The sequence below is a fragment of the Nycticebus coucang genome, chromosome 23 (genome assembly GCF_027406575.1).
Source record: "Nycticebus coucang isolate mNycCou1 chromosome 23, mNycCou1.pri, whole genome shotgun sequence".
NCBI classification, from domain to species: Eukaryota; Metazoa; Chordata; class Mammalia; order Primates; family Lorisidae; genus Nycticebus; species Nycticebus coucang.
In genome coordinates, this window is record NC_069802.1 from 32,891,084 (window position 1) to 32,907,830 (window position 16,747).

The 16,747-nt window shown below is 46.4% G+C and overlaps 2 protein-coding genes across 2 annotated transcripts in view; one reads left to right on the forward strand and one right to left on the reverse strand.

The window, feature by feature from the left end:
- The window catches only part of PROM1 (prominin 1), a 116,609-nt gene that overhangs the window by 93,524 nt on the left and 6,338 nt on the right, over window positions 1–16,747 (forward strand). The window contains exons 17-26 of the mRNA XM_053578081.1: window positions 1,369–1,512; window positions 2,121–2,192; window positions 3,091–3,183; window positions 7,128–7,181; window positions 8,870–8,950; window positions 9,416–9,484; window positions 10,372–10,464; window positions 13,044–13,159; window positions 13,666–13,689; window positions 14,106–14,174. Of these exons, the coding sequence (XP_053434056.1) occupies window positions 1,369–1,512; window positions 2,121–2,192; window positions 3,091–3,183; window positions 7,128–7,181; window positions 8,870–8,950; window positions 9,416–9,484; window positions 10,372–10,464; window positions 13,044–13,159; window positions 13,666–13,689; window positions 14,106–14,174 (815 nt within the window). The remainder of the gene's footprint in view (window positions 1–1,368; window positions 1,513–2,120; window positions 2,193–3,090; window positions 3,184–7,127; window positions 7,182–8,869; window positions 8,951–9,415; window positions 9,485–10,371; window positions 10,465–13,043; window positions 13,160–13,665; window positions 13,690–14,105; window positions 14,175–16,747) is intronic.
- Window positions 6,364–6,927, reverse strand: LOC128576069 (high mobility group protein B3-like). The gene has a single exon (XM_053578080.1). It carries the CDS (start codon window positions 6,925–6,927, stop codon window positions 6,364–6,366), a length of 564 nt encoding a protein of 187 aa, XP_053434055.1.

Genomic DNA, 16,747 nt, shown 5'->3' on the forward strand with positions numbered 1-16,747 from the left:
ACTGAGTGTAGGTGTTCCTGTAGGAACCAGTCCCCCTGCTCCCCAGGGAAGTTTGCTCCCTAGGATCATCCTGTCTTTCTGCCAGGTGCTGGAATTGGACATTTGGCATGAAGTATGGTCCACACTCCTCATCCCTTGTGAATCACACTGTGGTCCTAGGACTCCAGGGTGGGCTCCAGTGAGCTTCACCGTCAAGAAACAGGATAGAAGCAGATGGAGTGGAGTGATACCCTCCTCTTCTGCTGGAGCCACACTAGTCTTGAGTCTAAACACCCCAAAGAGCCAGGTGTAGTGGTTCATAACCTGTGATCCCAGCCACTCTGGAGGCTGAGATAGGGAGGTCACTTGAGCCCAGGAGCTCAAGGCCAGCCTGGACAACATAGAGATACCCCATCCCCCAAAACAAAGACTCTGAGGAAAGGCCATTCCAGAGCACACTGGCCAGAAGAAAAGGCAAGAGAGATTCTGCCGTGCGGGCCTAGAGTACAATTAGCTGAACCATCCCTATCTGCCCATACCTGCAGGCTGCTTCCGGCCTCAGATGTGCAGGAAGGAATCGGTCTACAGAGCCCTCTTTCTCTCAGGTTCCAGAATGATAGCAGATGCCAAGGGAGGAGGCTGTTTCCCAGCCCCATGGCTCGCCCAATCCACGTCACAGAGGCTGGTAGCCGTACCGTGACACCATGATGAGTTGATGGTTTTCCAGTGTGTCGAGGTTTATTCAAAAGCTGTATATGAATTTTGTATTTATTTACCGTTCCTAAATGTTCCTTTACATGTGCGTAAATAAAACATAATGTCACTTTATATAATGTTATATAATGCAGATAGATGCCGCCATGCCATGGGTCATTTCCTTCATGCAGTACGGTGGGTGACACTTTCAGGGTGTGCCCAGGACACTCAGCACTCCAGTGCACTCCTGGCACCACATTCCCGTGGTCTTCACCCAAGTAACCAATCACTGTTCCCCAAGTGGCATCCCCTGTCCTCCTGCCGCCCAGCTCTACTGCCCACTAGTCTCTTTCCTGAAATGTCAACCTGCTTGGTCCCTCCCAGCTTCTCTATTTGTCAAGACCAGAGGCTCCTGTCCCTGGACGCCTCTTCTCAGCCCCTGGCATCCTTAGGAATTTCATATTCTTCTTTTCTGACAAAGCCTTGTTCCTTCAAGGTCTTTGAGGCGGGAGATGGAATCTTACTCTCCTTTGCACCCACCTCCTCATCTCAAGGGGTGCTGGCCATGCGGAAGGAGCAGGAAGAGATGCCAGCTCAGTGCACGTGCGGGGTTTTATCCTGTGTAGTTCTACTACTGTTACGACACGCTTGGGAATAATGGATTGGTCTAGAACTTTTCTTCTTTTCATGCAGCATACTGGCAGGATAAGCAATGAATTTGAAAATCTTAATGTCCAAGTTAACATCGTCCTGCTGGATCGAGATGGAAGAGCCAACCTCAATGATTTTGCTGGCTCTGGAATAGACTCAGTGGACTACGCCTCCTACTTGTCTCAGGTATGACCCTGGTGATCGTGCTTGTTCGTCTAGGGGACATTAGAGCATTGCATCTGTGTATGTCCTTTTTCGTTCTTGTCATTTTCTTGATTAAGATGAGATTCGTGTAAGACTAGCCATTTTGAAGTGATGTGGGGTGATTCAGTGGCATTCACAGTGGCACAGAAATACCACTGGTGGTTGCAAATCATTCCCATCACCCCAGAGGAAATGCTGTGCATGGTACCAGTTCCTCCTCACGCCCTCGTCCCGCAGACCCCTGGCCACCACCCATCTCTGTCCTTTTTCTATGGATTTACCTGTTGTGGATATTTCACATACATGGAATCATGTCATACGTGACCTTTGTGCCCGGCTTCTGTCACCCAGCACGCTTTTGCAGTTCATCCATGTCACCGCGTGTATCGGTACTGCCTTCCTTTTTATGGTTGACTAATGTTATTGAGTAAAAATAATACAGTTTTATATGTATAATAGGATGCAGATGTTGTCCCCTGTGTGAGAGTCTCTATGGTTAGGGACCCCTGTTGAATCTGTTGCCTGTCAGATGCTGTTCGGGTGTAAAGGTCCCATGTCCTTGACGTATTTTTTTTGCACGTCTTTTGTAGACTGGTAAATCCCCTGCAAAAGTGAATCTTTTATCATTTGCACATGATCTAGAAACAAAAGCAAACCATCTGGTGAGTATGAATATTTGAGGTTAAATGCTGTCCTAAGTGTTGATGTCAAATGTCATAGCATTCTTAGGGAGGCTGCTGAGAAGAGTGACCCCTTGCCTGCCAAGGGCCCTCTCGTGCATGTCAAGAGTTGCCATCAGCAGCCGTTGCCGTGTGGCCCAAACCTCTCTGAGCCGTGAATGTTGCCAGGTGACAACGGCAGGTGTGTCCTCTGTGCTCAGTGCAGACACCCTCGCTGCTTCAGCTGTGGTTCTGCTCTCATCACACACAACACACACACACACACACACACACGTGCACACATCACTTTCTTGCAGTATAGGGGACAGTACTGAAGATGTGAGTGGAACATTCCACGTGCTGCCTTATGTCACCAATAGTAAGTGATAAGGGAGGGCAGGGGCACCAGCTGAGCCCCATAAGCTTCCCTTGTGTCAACTCCTCTGCTGGTTGTCACTACTTGGCCTTCACTGGTCCCATCCAAGAACCAGCAGAGCATGGTGACAAGGACCCTTGGCTCTAAGGGAAGACCTGGGTTGTTATGTGTTAATATACCAAACACTGTTTAAGTGTGGGTTAAATAAAAGTTTCTCGGTTGAGCCTTGGTTTTCTTATCTGAACTATGGGGACACTGATAGAGGCCACATCATGGTATGGTGGAGAAAGGACACAGCCTCTGGCACTCAGGAAGGGATCATGAGTGTGGGTTATTGCCAAGAGTCCCTGGTTCAGCGTCTTGGCACTGTCCCTCTTGGCTACCCCTGTGCCCACCATGGCCATCACTAAACAGGAGGGCTGCCAGTGTGCTGGGTCCTGGAGGGCTCGGGGCCCTGTGGGCAGAGAGAGTGCTTTGAGTGTGGAAGGAAAGTACCGATTTTTGTTTATTTTATTCTCTTTGTAGCCACCAGGAACTTTGAGGCAGTCCTTGAAAAGAGATGCAGAAATTCTTAAAGTGATTCATCGCCAACAAGTTGTTCCTATGGAGAAGTCTCAGGTAACGGTTGATGACCTCTGGCACGTCCCTGCAAAACCCATTGCTGCTAGTTGGCTTCTGTGTCGCCTGATGACACTTGCTTATCTCTTGAGGTCCCATCCATTGTCCTCGGCCTCACAAATTGAGTTGGGCTCTAAAGAAAAAGTCAAAACTCGAGTTGCCCCGTCCTCTTCTGTCTCTTTCCTGCCCTTTCCCCATCTGGGTCTGAGCAGCTGGATGATGTCTCTGGTTGGCTCCTGCACCTTGCTCGAGTTGTCCCTGCCGTGGGGACTTTCCACGGCCTGTGCTGCCTACAGTGCTGCGGCTTCCCCCTCACTGGCTTTTCTATCCTTTTTCTCTGAATTTTAATATGCGAAAGAGAGGGTGAGTCCTTCTGTCTCCCTCCCACCCTCTGCTTCCTTCTCACCCTTCAGGTTCTTCCCTAATGCACAGAGAAGGTTTGCAGCAAGGAAAGAGTAAAGCGAGGCAAACACACCTGGCTTCGGCTCCCGCTTCTGCGTTCCTGAAGTACTGTGGCTTCTCAGTTTCCTCGTCTAAATATGCGGACGGGTCTTGCCTCGTTACCACCTGTTTCGTGGAGCTGGAGGACCTGACCTCACAGGGAGCTCAGAGGACAGGAGGGGCTGTTGGCACGTTTGCGTGCCCCTCTCGTTTGTGGCTGTCAAGGCGAGAACTGTGTGGAAATCGATCGCTCAATGGGCTTGCTCAGATTAGGGAGCCATGTAAATCCACTTCACTCCAACATCCGAACCTTCCAGAACCACTTTCACTGTTTCTTTTTCTCTCCTGACCTCCTCATTCATTAGATTATTCACAAACTTATCCAATTGAATTTTGTTCACCTGTATCTCATGTTCTTCATGATTTTCTGTTGTATCTGTTTATGCTCAGGGCAAATTTGTTGACATTTTAAGCTGTTTTTGCATTGTTTTAATGTTGTCTTTCCTTCAAGTAAATAGGACTCCATCGCTTTTTCAGAACTAGGGTCACCTGTCCACAATAAGCAAGTCATTTTATACACGTGACCTGTGATCTAAACCAGGGATTGACAAAGTAGGCCTCTCAAATGCTATACTCCGCTGCCATTTTTTGTAAATAAAGTGAGGGGACCCAGAGAAGAGTAGGGGGAGAGAAGGCCAGTCTAGGAATTGGAAAGGCTTTATTAACAGAGGAAAGAAAGTGCAGAGTGGAGTCTGGGCATGAGTCGGCTCTGCTCTCAACACAGTTCCATGGGCTTTTTTTTTTTTTTTTTTTATCATTCATCAGTACAGTTGGCTGTGGCAGTGGCGGTCCCCAGAGAAAGTCATCCCTTCTGCAGAGGGACTAATTTTTGGACTCACAGCAAATCCAGGAGGTACTCCCTTGACTGGCCACTAGCTGGGGCCAGAATAAAAGTTACTGTTCTCTTGTTTCCCAGGAACACTGGCCTTGCAGCATTCCAGGCTTTGCGCAGGGTGGTTGCTGGGATCATGTGCTTTCGTTTCTGGCTGCTTTTCCCCAGCAGCTGCCTCCCAAAACAGCTGTGCTCTCGTCGGGGCCATGAGGACTCCTTTCCCACGTGGAGTTTATCAGAACACTTATTTACAGACTGTGCCTGCTGTTAGTTACAAGGGCAAAGTTGAGGACAGGCCGTCCCTGAGTTACAAATATCTTACATACAACTCACACTTGTGGACTATTACAAGTAATAGGTAGATGTACCTGTTCCAACTTACATACAAATTCAACTTAGGAACAAACCTACAGAACCTAGCTCGTTCGTACCTGAGGGCTGTCTGCAGTTGGGACCACAGAACATAAAGCCTGACATACTTTACTGTCTGGCCCTTGGTGGATACAGTTTGGCACCCTGGTCCAAACCCTTTGTGTAAGCCCCTCTTGCGGGACAGGCTCTATTTTAAATGATGCCCTCCACTTAGACCAAAGCTGCCCTTCAGAGCTTTAGCGTATGTCTCCAGATGTTTTTCTTTAGTTTTCTTTCTTTTTTTTCTTTTTTATGTAATACTGTTTATTTACCTTCAAAAACATTTCAGCGGGCGGCGCCTGTGGCTCAAGGAGTAGGGCGCCAGTCCCATATGCCGGAGGTGGCGGGTTCAAACCCAGCCCTGGCCAAAAACCAAAAAAAAAAAGAGTATTTTTGGGCAGTGCCTGTGGCTCAGCGGGTAGGGCGCCGGTCCCATATGCCGGAGGTGGCGGGTTCAAACCCAGCCCCGGCCAAATTAAAAAAAAAAAAAAAAAACATTTCAGCATTCTAAACATACAAAAAATAACAGGACGTTGCAAATGTTTAAGTACAGAAGGTTCTTGAACTTTCATTGATGCAGTGGCTCTTCCGCTTGCCACTTTGCCAACAATGAAGAGTTCTATGGTTTGTTTTAAAACAGTTTAAAAACTACCACACTTAACTAAAAAAAAATCCAAACACTTCTCATGTCAGCTGACCCCTCTGTCCACAGCTAAGAGTGGCAGCAGAATGCCATGTTACTATATACAAAAACAAGACCACCTGACACTAAATGGACGCCCGCTGCAGTGTCAACAGGTGCAGCTCACAGTGCACGCCCTGAGCTAGGGCCCCCAGGAGGGCATCTCTCCCCACAGCCTTAACGCCAAGCAGGGAGCTGCAAGAGTTGGTCTTGGTTGTTTTGTTCTTTTTACAAACTATAGATATGTACAGTTGATAACTCAGGATTTCTAGCCAATAACCATATAGTTAACACCACCTTACAAAATTAAAAAAAAATGCCAGAAACATCTTTAAATGCCTTGTCACACCAACAGCAAAGTGCACAGAGTGAGGAGAACAGGAGAGTCCTTTGCATTTTAGAAATGTTGGGAAATATGTGCAACTTTGATACCGTTTCAGGGTGCTCCCCACACGCATGGCCACTGACAGTTTCTAGAGCACTTTGACACTACAATATGATCGTGATCAAATTTTGTGATTAAACCTAATGAGGGCAATAGACATTTTTCGATTAAGAGATGTGTCGTTTACGGCGCTCCCCTACTCTAAGGTATTCACAAGGAGACAGATAAACAGTTCTTTTTGTTTGCTTTTTTGTTTGTTTGTTTTTTGCAGTTTTTGGCCAGGGCTGGGTTTGAACCCGCCACCTCTGGCATATGGAGCCAGCGCCCTACTCCTTTGGGCCACAGGTGCCACCCCAGATAAACAGTTTTTTATTCCTCCTCCTCCTCTTCCTCCTCCTCATCTTCTTTGTCTTCCTCTTCCACCTTTTTCCTGGCAACTTTAGCAGGACCCTTTGCACCATCAAACTTTCCTTTAGACTTACAGTCAGCGACATCCTTCTCGTCCTTAGTGATGGAAGGCTGCCTTTCGCTGCCACTTAAGTTATTGCACATCTCACCCAGCTTTTTTGGCACATCTCCAGGAGAGATACCAGGATTTGTAGACTTGATCTTGGGGCAGAATTCTGAACAGAAGAGGAAAAATCTAGACGGTGGCCTCTTGGGGGCATTAGGGTCCTTCTTTCCTCCTTTAGCTGGTCCATAATCCTTCGTTTCCCGATCGTAGCGGACTTCATCAGCCTTTGCCATTTCGTCAGATTTAGACTGCTCTTTCCCAGACATTGCCTTCCACCTTTCTGAGCACTTGCTGGAAAATTCTGCAGAACTTACAGGGCCCTCTGGGTTTTTATTCTTCTGTTCTTCTCTGCATGTCTGCACAGGGAAGGCAGAGGTGGGCATCTTGCCCTTTGGTTTCTTGGGGTCACCTTTAGCCATCTTGACTGTATTGTTCACTAGTCTCTCTCTTTAGTTTTCTTGTCCCAGAGACATACCAGCTGTACACTGTTACCACTGTCGATTATTTTTCCCAGGATGAAACCATTTGACAGGGTTAAGTCAGATTGGGTAGCTGTCCTGGGTGAGGAGAGGATGCCGGGCATGTAATATTTTGAAAATACTATCTGTTTGTTCTCCAGGGCACTTTGAACCAAAGCATCAAGATACTTCAACACATAAGCGCTGGATTAAGGGTAAGGATTTACTTTGTTCTGCAGTCATGGGGTTTGGTTATAAAATACTACACATCCAAGTTCAGAGGTGTTGATTTTAATAAGTACTTTTAAGTTTAAAAAAGAAAAGTCTCAGTTATCTACCCATTTGAAATACCAAACTATTATAGTAGAATGTCCGTAGCTGACCACCTCCCTCCGTTGCCACCTCCGTAAACTGAGCTAATTTTCACAGAGCAGACATGCACCACGTCTGCGTGGCAGTGCAGCAGGCCTGGTTCACTGTGGTGGTGACCACTCTGTGTGTTGACCGGGTTGTCACAGTCCCTTGGTGGTCAGCTGACAGAAGTTCTGTTGTATTTTCTTTCTGCTAGTATTTCTGTAAGTGTAGACCTCGTCCTAGCAGGTGTTAGACACTTAGGTGAAATCTCTGATTGGATGAGTAGGATGGAGGCATGGAAGGTGCATTAGAGGTGATGCTCCCTCACAAGGGACCCCCATCTCAGTGCCTTCTGACCAAAAACATTCATTTTCACTTTGGAGTTGACCACAGGCCTCTCTTCACAGCTTCCCATTAGACACCCAGCCTGAAGGAGCAGCTCCTGTCTAGGCAGCCACCTCCTGTCCTCTTAGCAGGGGACTGGAGCTCAGAGGAAGAGTGGAAACGTAGGTTGTCCTTTAAGCCACTGCTCGGAGCAGGCACTCTGCCATGTCCGCACAGTCCTGTGGTCTGGCCCACCATCATGGGTCTGGGGACCTCCACTCCACACCCTGGGAAGTGGTGCCAGGGGAAGGATCAGTAACTCAGGGGCAGTTAACACAACCTACCTTGGAGAGCCACTGGGCAAACATTCCCACGGAAACAGATCTCCAAGGCTGCTGTATTCACCATGTATCCATGACGCCAATGGGCAACAGAAAGTATTTTTTATCAAGTGGAATAGGCTGCCTGCGAGAGGTTTGGGGTGCTCGTCTCACAGGAAAAAATGAAATGTTCCTTCCTTCACTTTCTTTCTCAGTGAGACCAACATGATGACTCAGTTCCTCTGGGACCTCTATAATTGTGGTCACAATTTCCTAATGGAGTGTCCCATGCCAACGGTACCTGGTGACCCTAGTGACTGTGTGCAGGTCTTTTGCTTCCTCTGCATACCTTGACCTTCAGGCTGGTGCATGCAGTTACGTGACGCCCTTCACCAGGGGCCTGGACGTGGGGGCCAGGGCGGTGGAGATGAGCCATGGGTCCACTCAGCAGGCTCTGCGCCCTGAGGTGCAGAAGAGGCCCCTTTTCTACCTTACGCCAGGCTGACATGCAGATGGCAGAGGCCTTGTCTTTGCCTATGTTGTGTTACAAATTAAAAAAAAAATAGGTAAAAATCCCAGCACTCTCTTATGCTTCCCAGCCTGGCAACCTTGACCGTGAGCTAGGGTCAGCTGCCTGGTCTGTGGCAGCTTAGCAACACCTCCTGTCCAGCCACTTTGTGAGTATTCAGCGAGGCCCTTTCCACAGAGAACTGGGCTGGTGTCTGAACCAAAGCAAACGCTCCCTGCGCTCACATTCGTCCCACACAGGGGCTCTGTCGCCTTAAATGGCAGGCCCACATCTCGGTGTGCTGGGGCCAAGTTACAGTACTCTGATCCATATATAAGTTGTCCAGTAAAATCCTTGTTTCGCTTGATACCCTGTGGACTGTCTCCGTGTTTTCCAGGAGAAAACAACTAGGATTCTTGCCTCTTTGGATTCTGCTCAGAACTTCATCACCAACAACATTTCCTCTGTTATTATTGATGTGAGTCTTCTTTTTAAAAAAAATAAAATAAACATGTCAATAAGTGGGTATGTGAATGTTACAGATTAAATATCCATAGTATTTATTTATTTATTTATTTATTTATTTATTTATATTTTTGAGACAAGTGTCTCACTCTGTTGCCCTGGCTAGAGTCCAGTGACGTCAGCCTGGGTCACAGAAACCTCAAACTCCTGGGCTCAACTGATCATCCTGCTTCAGGCTCCCGAGCAGTTGGGACTACAGGTGCCTGCCACACTGCCTTGCTAATTGTTTCTTGTTTTAGTAGTGAGGGGGGTCTTGCTCAGGCTGGTCTGGAACTCCTGAGCTCAAGGGCTCCTCCGACCTTGGCCTTTCAGAGTGCTGGGATGACCGGCGTGAGCCACTGTGCCCGGCGAATGTCTACAGTATTTAAGTTTGCTCTTGACATTGGAATGGCTTTATTAATCTTTGATTTCTTTCCAGGAAACTAAGAAGTATGGACGAACAATAATGGGGTACTTTGAACAGTATCTGAAGTGGATCGAGTTCTCTGTAAGTGGTTTATCTTTTATGAACGTGAAGGAGAGACCATGTCTTTGGACTGTCGTCTTCTAGGGTAAAATCTAGAAGAAATAAAATTAAATCCCTCATAATTTGGTGGAAGATAAGTGAAAAGGCCGTGCATGCTGGTGCCTGCTTCCCGGGTCCGAGGACATGCCCCTCTTGGGATCCCTGTGGTCTCCTTCGCTCACCTTGGTTGTTCAGATTCTTCCATTTTCTTCCCGCCTCCTTTGTCAGATAACAAGGGGCAGGTGAAAGCTGACCACCTGCACTTTGTAGTTCTCCGAGGAGTCATGTAGGATAGATCTTTCCAAGTCAATAACTCGTGGAGAAACAGAGACTCAGAGAACGAGGGTGGGTCTTGCTTTAATGAAGATACAGTTGTCCCTTGGTGTCCGCTGAGATGCTGAGATTTGGTTCCAGGGCCAGCCCCCACCCCAGCAGATACCAAAATTCAAGGATGCACCAGTCCCTGATACATGATAAAATAGCATAGTCTGTGCATGTTACTTACGTTCTTCTATAGACTTTAAATTGCTTGATTACTCATAGTAACTAATACAATGTACATGCAAAGTAAATTTTGTTTTACTATATTGTTTACAGAACGATGACGGGAAAGTGTCGTCTGTACACGTTCAGTACAAGCGCAGCCATCTTTTTCCATTTTCCCTTGTAGTTTTGGTCTGTGGTTGGTACAGAATCCCTGGTGACGGAGGACTGATAGTGATCTAATAGAACTCATTAGTGATCAGCTCCATGTCTTAGAGGACACGGAGATCTTTGTGTGAAACCAGACCAAGGGTCAATGGCACATCTGATCCTGTTGAATTTTTGTGGATGTGGCTCCAAGTTCGCTGTGTTTCTTACTCCCGTAGATCCGTGAGAAAATGGCCTCCTGCAAGCCTCTGGCCACTGCGCTGGATTCCACCGTTAATGTCCTTCTGTGTGGCTTTGTTGTCAATCCTCTGGTAAGAATTTCATCTTTTTTTTTTTTTTTTTTGAGACAGAGTCTCACTTTGTCGCCCTGCATAGAGCGCCATAAGCGTCATGGCTCACAACAACCTCAAACTCCTGGTGTCACCTGATCCTCTTGCCTCAGCCTTCCGAGTAGCTGGGACTACAGGCGCCATCACGGTACCTGCTATTTTTAGAGACAGGGTCTCACTATTGGTCAGGCTGATCTCGAACTCCTGAACTCAAGCAATGACCCGCCTCAGCCTCCCAGAATGCCTAGGATTACAGGCGTGAACCACCACGTCGGGCTTCAAGAATTTCATCTTTAAACTGAAGGAGGCCTAGCAGATCTATCATCTTTGATTCTCCCTCCCCCCATTGTAATGCACACTGTAATAATGAATTTTTGCTTACATTTGTTGTGATTTGGAATTTAAAACCCTAAAATCTAAAATTTAGATCAAGTGTTCTGATGCCTGAATGATTGGAAAAGTTGAAGCTCTAGTTGCAGATCTTGTTCTTTGCTAGAACTGTGTTGAAAGCAGTCAGGAGACCCGCATAAAGAAAGCCCCTGTTGGTCCAGAATAATTAGAAAGGACAGATGCTGGAGGCAGATTGCTAATGTTCAGAAGGATTCTTAGTGCAACTACATATATAGCCTGAAAGCTACACCAAACTTAATTTGTCATTTAAAAGCTCTTTGAGGTACAGGGTGCAGTGGCTCATGCCTGTAATCCTAGCACTATGGGAAGCTGAGGTGGGTGGAATGCCTGAGCTCAGGAGTTCAAGACCAGCCTGAGTAGGAGTGAGCCCCCGTCTCTAAAAATAGCTGGGTGTTGGGGTGGGTACCTGTAGTCCCAGCTGCTTGGGAGGCTGAGGCAGGAGGATTGCTTGAGTCTAAGAGTTTGAGATTGCTGTGAGCTATGACACCATGGCACTCTATTTTAGACTACAGGATGAGATTCTCTCTCAAATAAATAAATAAAATAAAAGCCCTTTGAGATGTGACTTGGGTTGGTAAATGCCAGTTAATTGGGTTTACTTCTCAGCTGTGTTTCCTCCTCCACATTCACTGACCCTCTGAGGGGGAATCTCTCACTTCTGCTGCTTAAAGCACCTGTCTGGTTCCCTGTGCTGTCCTCAATGTCCTTTCAGGACGTACCGAGCCCTGATGATGGAAGCCCCTTTATGAGGGACTCCTGACTGCTTTCAGGACAATTCTAGCAAATAACAAGACATGCAGCTCGGCTTCATTTTGTATCATCCACTCACCTGTTTCACTGTGTTGCAGACACACTCATTGTCTTTCACGTCATTAAGTTTTCCTCAATTTCCCTACCTCAGGGCCTTTGCACTGCCACACACCCTTTCTCTTTCTCTTCCCTCCCCACCCACCAGGCTAACTCTTCCAGGTCCCTGTAACAAAACTGTTGGGAACACAGACTCTGAATTAAAATTCTCTTTGAATTCAAGTGCACGTCTACACTTTCAGAACTCTGTGACTTTGAAAAATTACTGAAATTCTCTGAGCTTTGTCCCCTACATGTTTTCCTTTAGAGATAGAGTGCTGTTTGAATGACATATTTGTTTGGTGCTTTGATTAAGACCTGTATCCCCACATGCTCTAGACTCTGAGCTCCATGAGGGCAGGGCCTGCAGGTTCAGAGCTTGTCCTGCTGTGAGCCTATGCCCAGGCACAGTGTTGCTGCAGGATATATGAGGGTGACGGGAGCTCTCTGAATGAGCGCAGTCATACTGATGTGTGTGTCTCCGGGGTTCACCTGTCCACCTCTCTTCTCAGTGGACTTTCATGCCTGCATGGGGAGGATCCTGTCACTGTCCCAGCGACATAGACCCCAAGCCCTGGCTTCCTGGCTGTTCCCTCCTCCAGCACCCTCTTCCCCTTTGGTCCTGTACTTGGTGGCCCCTGCTGGGGTTCTCATTTGGACACTCAGGGTCAGCCTGCTTATATCTGAATCGACTCTTCCCTATGTCCATCCAGCCTCCACCTCTACCCCCAGCCACCTAGCAAGGGCCTCTCCACAAATAATCCAGGATAGACTGACGGGAGGGCTGGGGCTGCTTGGGGAGATTATAAGTGAGAGCATTGTTTTTAATCCTTTTTTTGTTTGTTTCATGCCGCACTTGAATCTACAGTTAAATTTCCACAACACACTTAAATTATGTCGATCACAAAAAAGAATATCCTTACTGTGCTTTGAACTTCTTTTGAAAATAATTTAATTAATGGGCTTTAAAACTTTTCGTGGCACACCTCTAAGATCTCACGGCACACCAGTTGAAAATCACCGTCCCAGATTCAGATCTCGACTTTCCCCTTTGCTATTTTTGTTTCTCTTCTGTAAACAAATTTAATAGGTCTACTCAAGATTTTTGAAAGATTAAATGAGTTATAATAAAATGTAGCACTTCACACCGTGGCTGGTTCATACAAAGTTCACAAATGGTTTTAAAGAACAAAACAGAAACTCATTAAAAAATTGCAAAAAACCAAAATGTATCCCCCAAACGACTGTTGTTTTCTATTCCCCATCTTCAAGCATTTAACTCTTCTGATTGTTTTTTTCTCCAGAATTTGTTTTGGTTTGGCATAGGAAAAGCTACTGTACTTTTACTTCCGGCTCTAATTTTTGCTGTAAAACTGGCCAAGTATTATCGTCGAATGGATTCCGAGGATGTGTATGATAAGTACGTATTGGGTTTCCACGGAGCCCTGGGGGAGGCGGGTCGTCTTCTAGAGGGCGCTGTCTTCAAGGGATGAGCTCGGGTCAGATGAAACTTGATTTTTTTTTTTTTTTAAGTAGTGGATCATTTCTGTTCCGGGGTGTTTTTTTGTTGTTGTTGGGGTTTTTATGGTACTGATTTCCTTGTGCTTGGATTAACTATTTTTTCTTCTGTTTAGTCCTCTCAGCTTCCTTAACCAGCCTTTTTATTTTGGTTTACAGTTCCTCTCTCTCGGGGACTTGGCATTTTACTTTATGATAACTGTTTTTACTGCTTTCCACTGTGGCTCTGTAGTCGCCCTTCACCGTGTCTGGTGAATCTGTGTGTTTTATTTTTCACTTCACTCATCTCCACGTGTGTTTCTTCTGAATGTCAGTGTCTGTCGTAGAGTAAAAACAGGGGGGCAGTGGCTGTTAAGCTTTCGTAGCAATAAGAAAAGTAATTGTATCTCCTTTTTTTGTATTTTGTAGTGTTGAAACTATTCCCATGAAAAAGTAAGCCTGTTTCTTAAACTCTATTCATAGATGAGACGGGGGAGGTTTTATTACTATGTGAGGGGCTTTTAAAAGTCAGTTAATAACATTTTACAATTACATAAAAACAATAAATATTATGTCCAAGTAAAACTAAATTGTGCTGCCTCTTAAAAAGACGGCCAGCACATAGAAGGTGCTCAAGTAATATTTATTGAGTTAATGAAAATTTTATATATTAAATTTATTAATCTATAGTCATTTCAGTCTTTGGTTTTTTTTTTTTTAAGTATAAATACAGCCTTTTACCTTCTCTGTAGATTCAACATAGTGTTGCATGCTTTTCATGATCATGACATTGTCTTCGTAGTCCACGATGTAAATACTTCCACTTAGAGATAACATGCTGTCTTTTGGCATATTTATTTTTGTTACAGTATGGAAAATGGTAATAATGGTTATCATAAAGATCGTTTACATGGTATTCACAATCCTGTTATGACAAGGTAAAGCAAAGCCTGGGAGTGCATGCGTGTCCTGTGACAAACCTCACCCCCTGTAGATCTGACACTGAGTTTTCTGCATGCCGTTCACACCTTCACCTCTCTGTGTGATGCTCTGGCAGGGCCCTACGTAGCATTCCATGAAGCCATAAGATTAAAGAGCCAGGAGATTTCTAGGCAGAGGAATTTTTCAGCAATTAAAATTTGGCATCATTTTGAAATGTTACGTATGGCTCTAGATCAGTGGGTCTCAACCTTCCTAATGCCACGCAACCCTTTAATACAGTTCCTGGGGGTCGCGACCCACAGGCTGCTCTAGATGGTTAAGGAGTAAATGCATGAACACCTTCTCTTTAGAATTTCTCTACACCAAATACTCTGAGCTGTGGGTTTTCTTTCCTTCCACTCCTTCCCTCCCTTTTCTCCCTCCCTTTCTTCCATACTTTTTGCCTTCTAATAAATTAACTATAATCAATCACAAAAAGAACCCCAACCCTTCCTCCAAATCTTTATGAATTTACATTCCCTGGAATTAAGGAGCTTTTATGATTCTGGATATTTATCAGGTAATTCTGAGCATTACTTGCAAGGATCCTCTTCTGAGGCTCCACTAAAAATTCAGACCCACACAGCAACCAGGGGCCTGTCAGCCTGGAGGAGGTGGGGCTGTGAGGTGTGAGGAGCTGCGGCAGCAGTGGCCGTCCTCCTCAGTGGATGTGGCCCTCCCCCATGTCCACGCAGTACCCCCCCACCATGCCCACTGCCTCAGCCAGTGTCCTGGACACCTCAACTCAAATGATAGCTCAGGTGAAAGGAGTGAGTGTAACACCCATGTCATATGCAGAGGGTCTGCATTGCCCTCTATGCCCTCCTAGATCAGTGGTCTAGGAGGGAAGCCCTTGGCTTTGGCTCCACACCGGGTATTAGTTAAGGCTTCCTGATTCAGACGCAGTTTGCCAGGCAGGTACACCCTTCTAAGTGAGCTGCCTGGTAACAGTAAATGTACTGGCTTTGTCAGGTTTCACGATGAACAGAACCAGAAAGTTATTAAAATTTGTCCTTTCAGAAGGATAAAAGGTTTACCCAACTAATAACTTTGAACGTTAGAAAAACTTGAGAATTTTTCATTTTAATTTGCCCTTCAGGGAGTGGGAAATTGTCTCAGTACATTTGGGCTGCTAACAAAATGCCACAAACTGGGTAATTTACAGACAATAGAAGTTTGTTTATTTCTCACAGTTCTGGAGGCTGGGAAGTCCAAGGTCAAGGCATTAGCAGATTCAGTGTCTTTCTGGGTATTGATAGATGGGCCTCCCTGAAGTGTCCCACATGGTGGAAGGGCCAGCTCACTCTCTGGGAACGCTTAGGAGGGCCCTAGGGAAGCAAAAACAAGGGCTTTGCCCACATAACCTAATCACCTCCCAAAAGGCTTCACCTCCTAATACCTGCATCTCGGTTAAAATTTCAGTGTATGAATTTTTAGAGGACAGAGTATCCAAACCATACTAGAACTGTAATCATAGCAAACAGGAACAGTAAAGTTCTGAAAGGGCAAATTCATTTAATTGCATTTGCTGCTGCTGCTGATAACGCCAGCCTTGGTTGTTAACGCGCTGCAAAGGCTGATTCAGGACAGGTTTCCCTCAGCCAGGTCTGCTCTGGGGAGAGAGGTCAGTGCTGATGCCTGCCTCTCGGATGCCGGCTGACTTTTCATGGTGTAGCATGCGTAAAGGGTGTCTTATATTTATGGACTAAAAATTTCCAGGTCAAAGGAGAGCTGTTCTCAACCATCTATGTCATCCTAACATCAGATCTTCTAGCACTTTCTGAATTTGTAGAATTGACTCCCAGTACCTGAGTCTTGGTTGTGAAGTCTCCAGAAATATTCTCTGTACCAACAGGTGTCACTGAGACTGTGTGAAGAGTGCTAGAGGGAGAGGCAAGGCTGGGAAGAGGGTGTCACGGGTGGGTTTTCTGAAAGAAGTGCTGAGATGGGCTTTGGGGTTTATGAAGCTCCATGGTTGAGGAAGGAAAGGAGGGAAGTCAGATGGGCCTGCCGCAGCCTCTGCTGCCCAGTGGAGAGCTCTGAAGCAAGGATTGCCTGTTGAGGGTCCCTGTCATTGGGCCCAACTGAGCTCTTGTGCCCTACCTCCTTAAGTCACTGGACAGGGCCACCCGGAAGGACTGGACCCCACAGCAGAGCAGGTCATTAAGGCTTGATTGTCACAGCTGGCCGGACTCTGGCTAATTTCCAACCCCAGAGCTGGGTGCTGGGTATAGACAGGGGTCTGCCATCTCTCATCTTGTCAGGCCCCTGCCAGAGCCGTTTCCCGCAGAGGAGGGCAGACTTCAGTTCTAGCGTCAATACAAGAATGGCCCACGAGATTGTACACTACCGGCTGCATTCAGGGTATGTGGCCGGGGACAGGACTGAGCCCTCTGGCAGTGCCGCAGGTGGCCCTGCCTTGAGAGCAAAAGACTGAATTCTCCGGGCTGAAGGAGCTTGTGTGGCTCTTCTTATTTACTAGTCTTTAGTTGGATAGCTGGAACAGTATGAGACTCAGCGATGGTCGGGT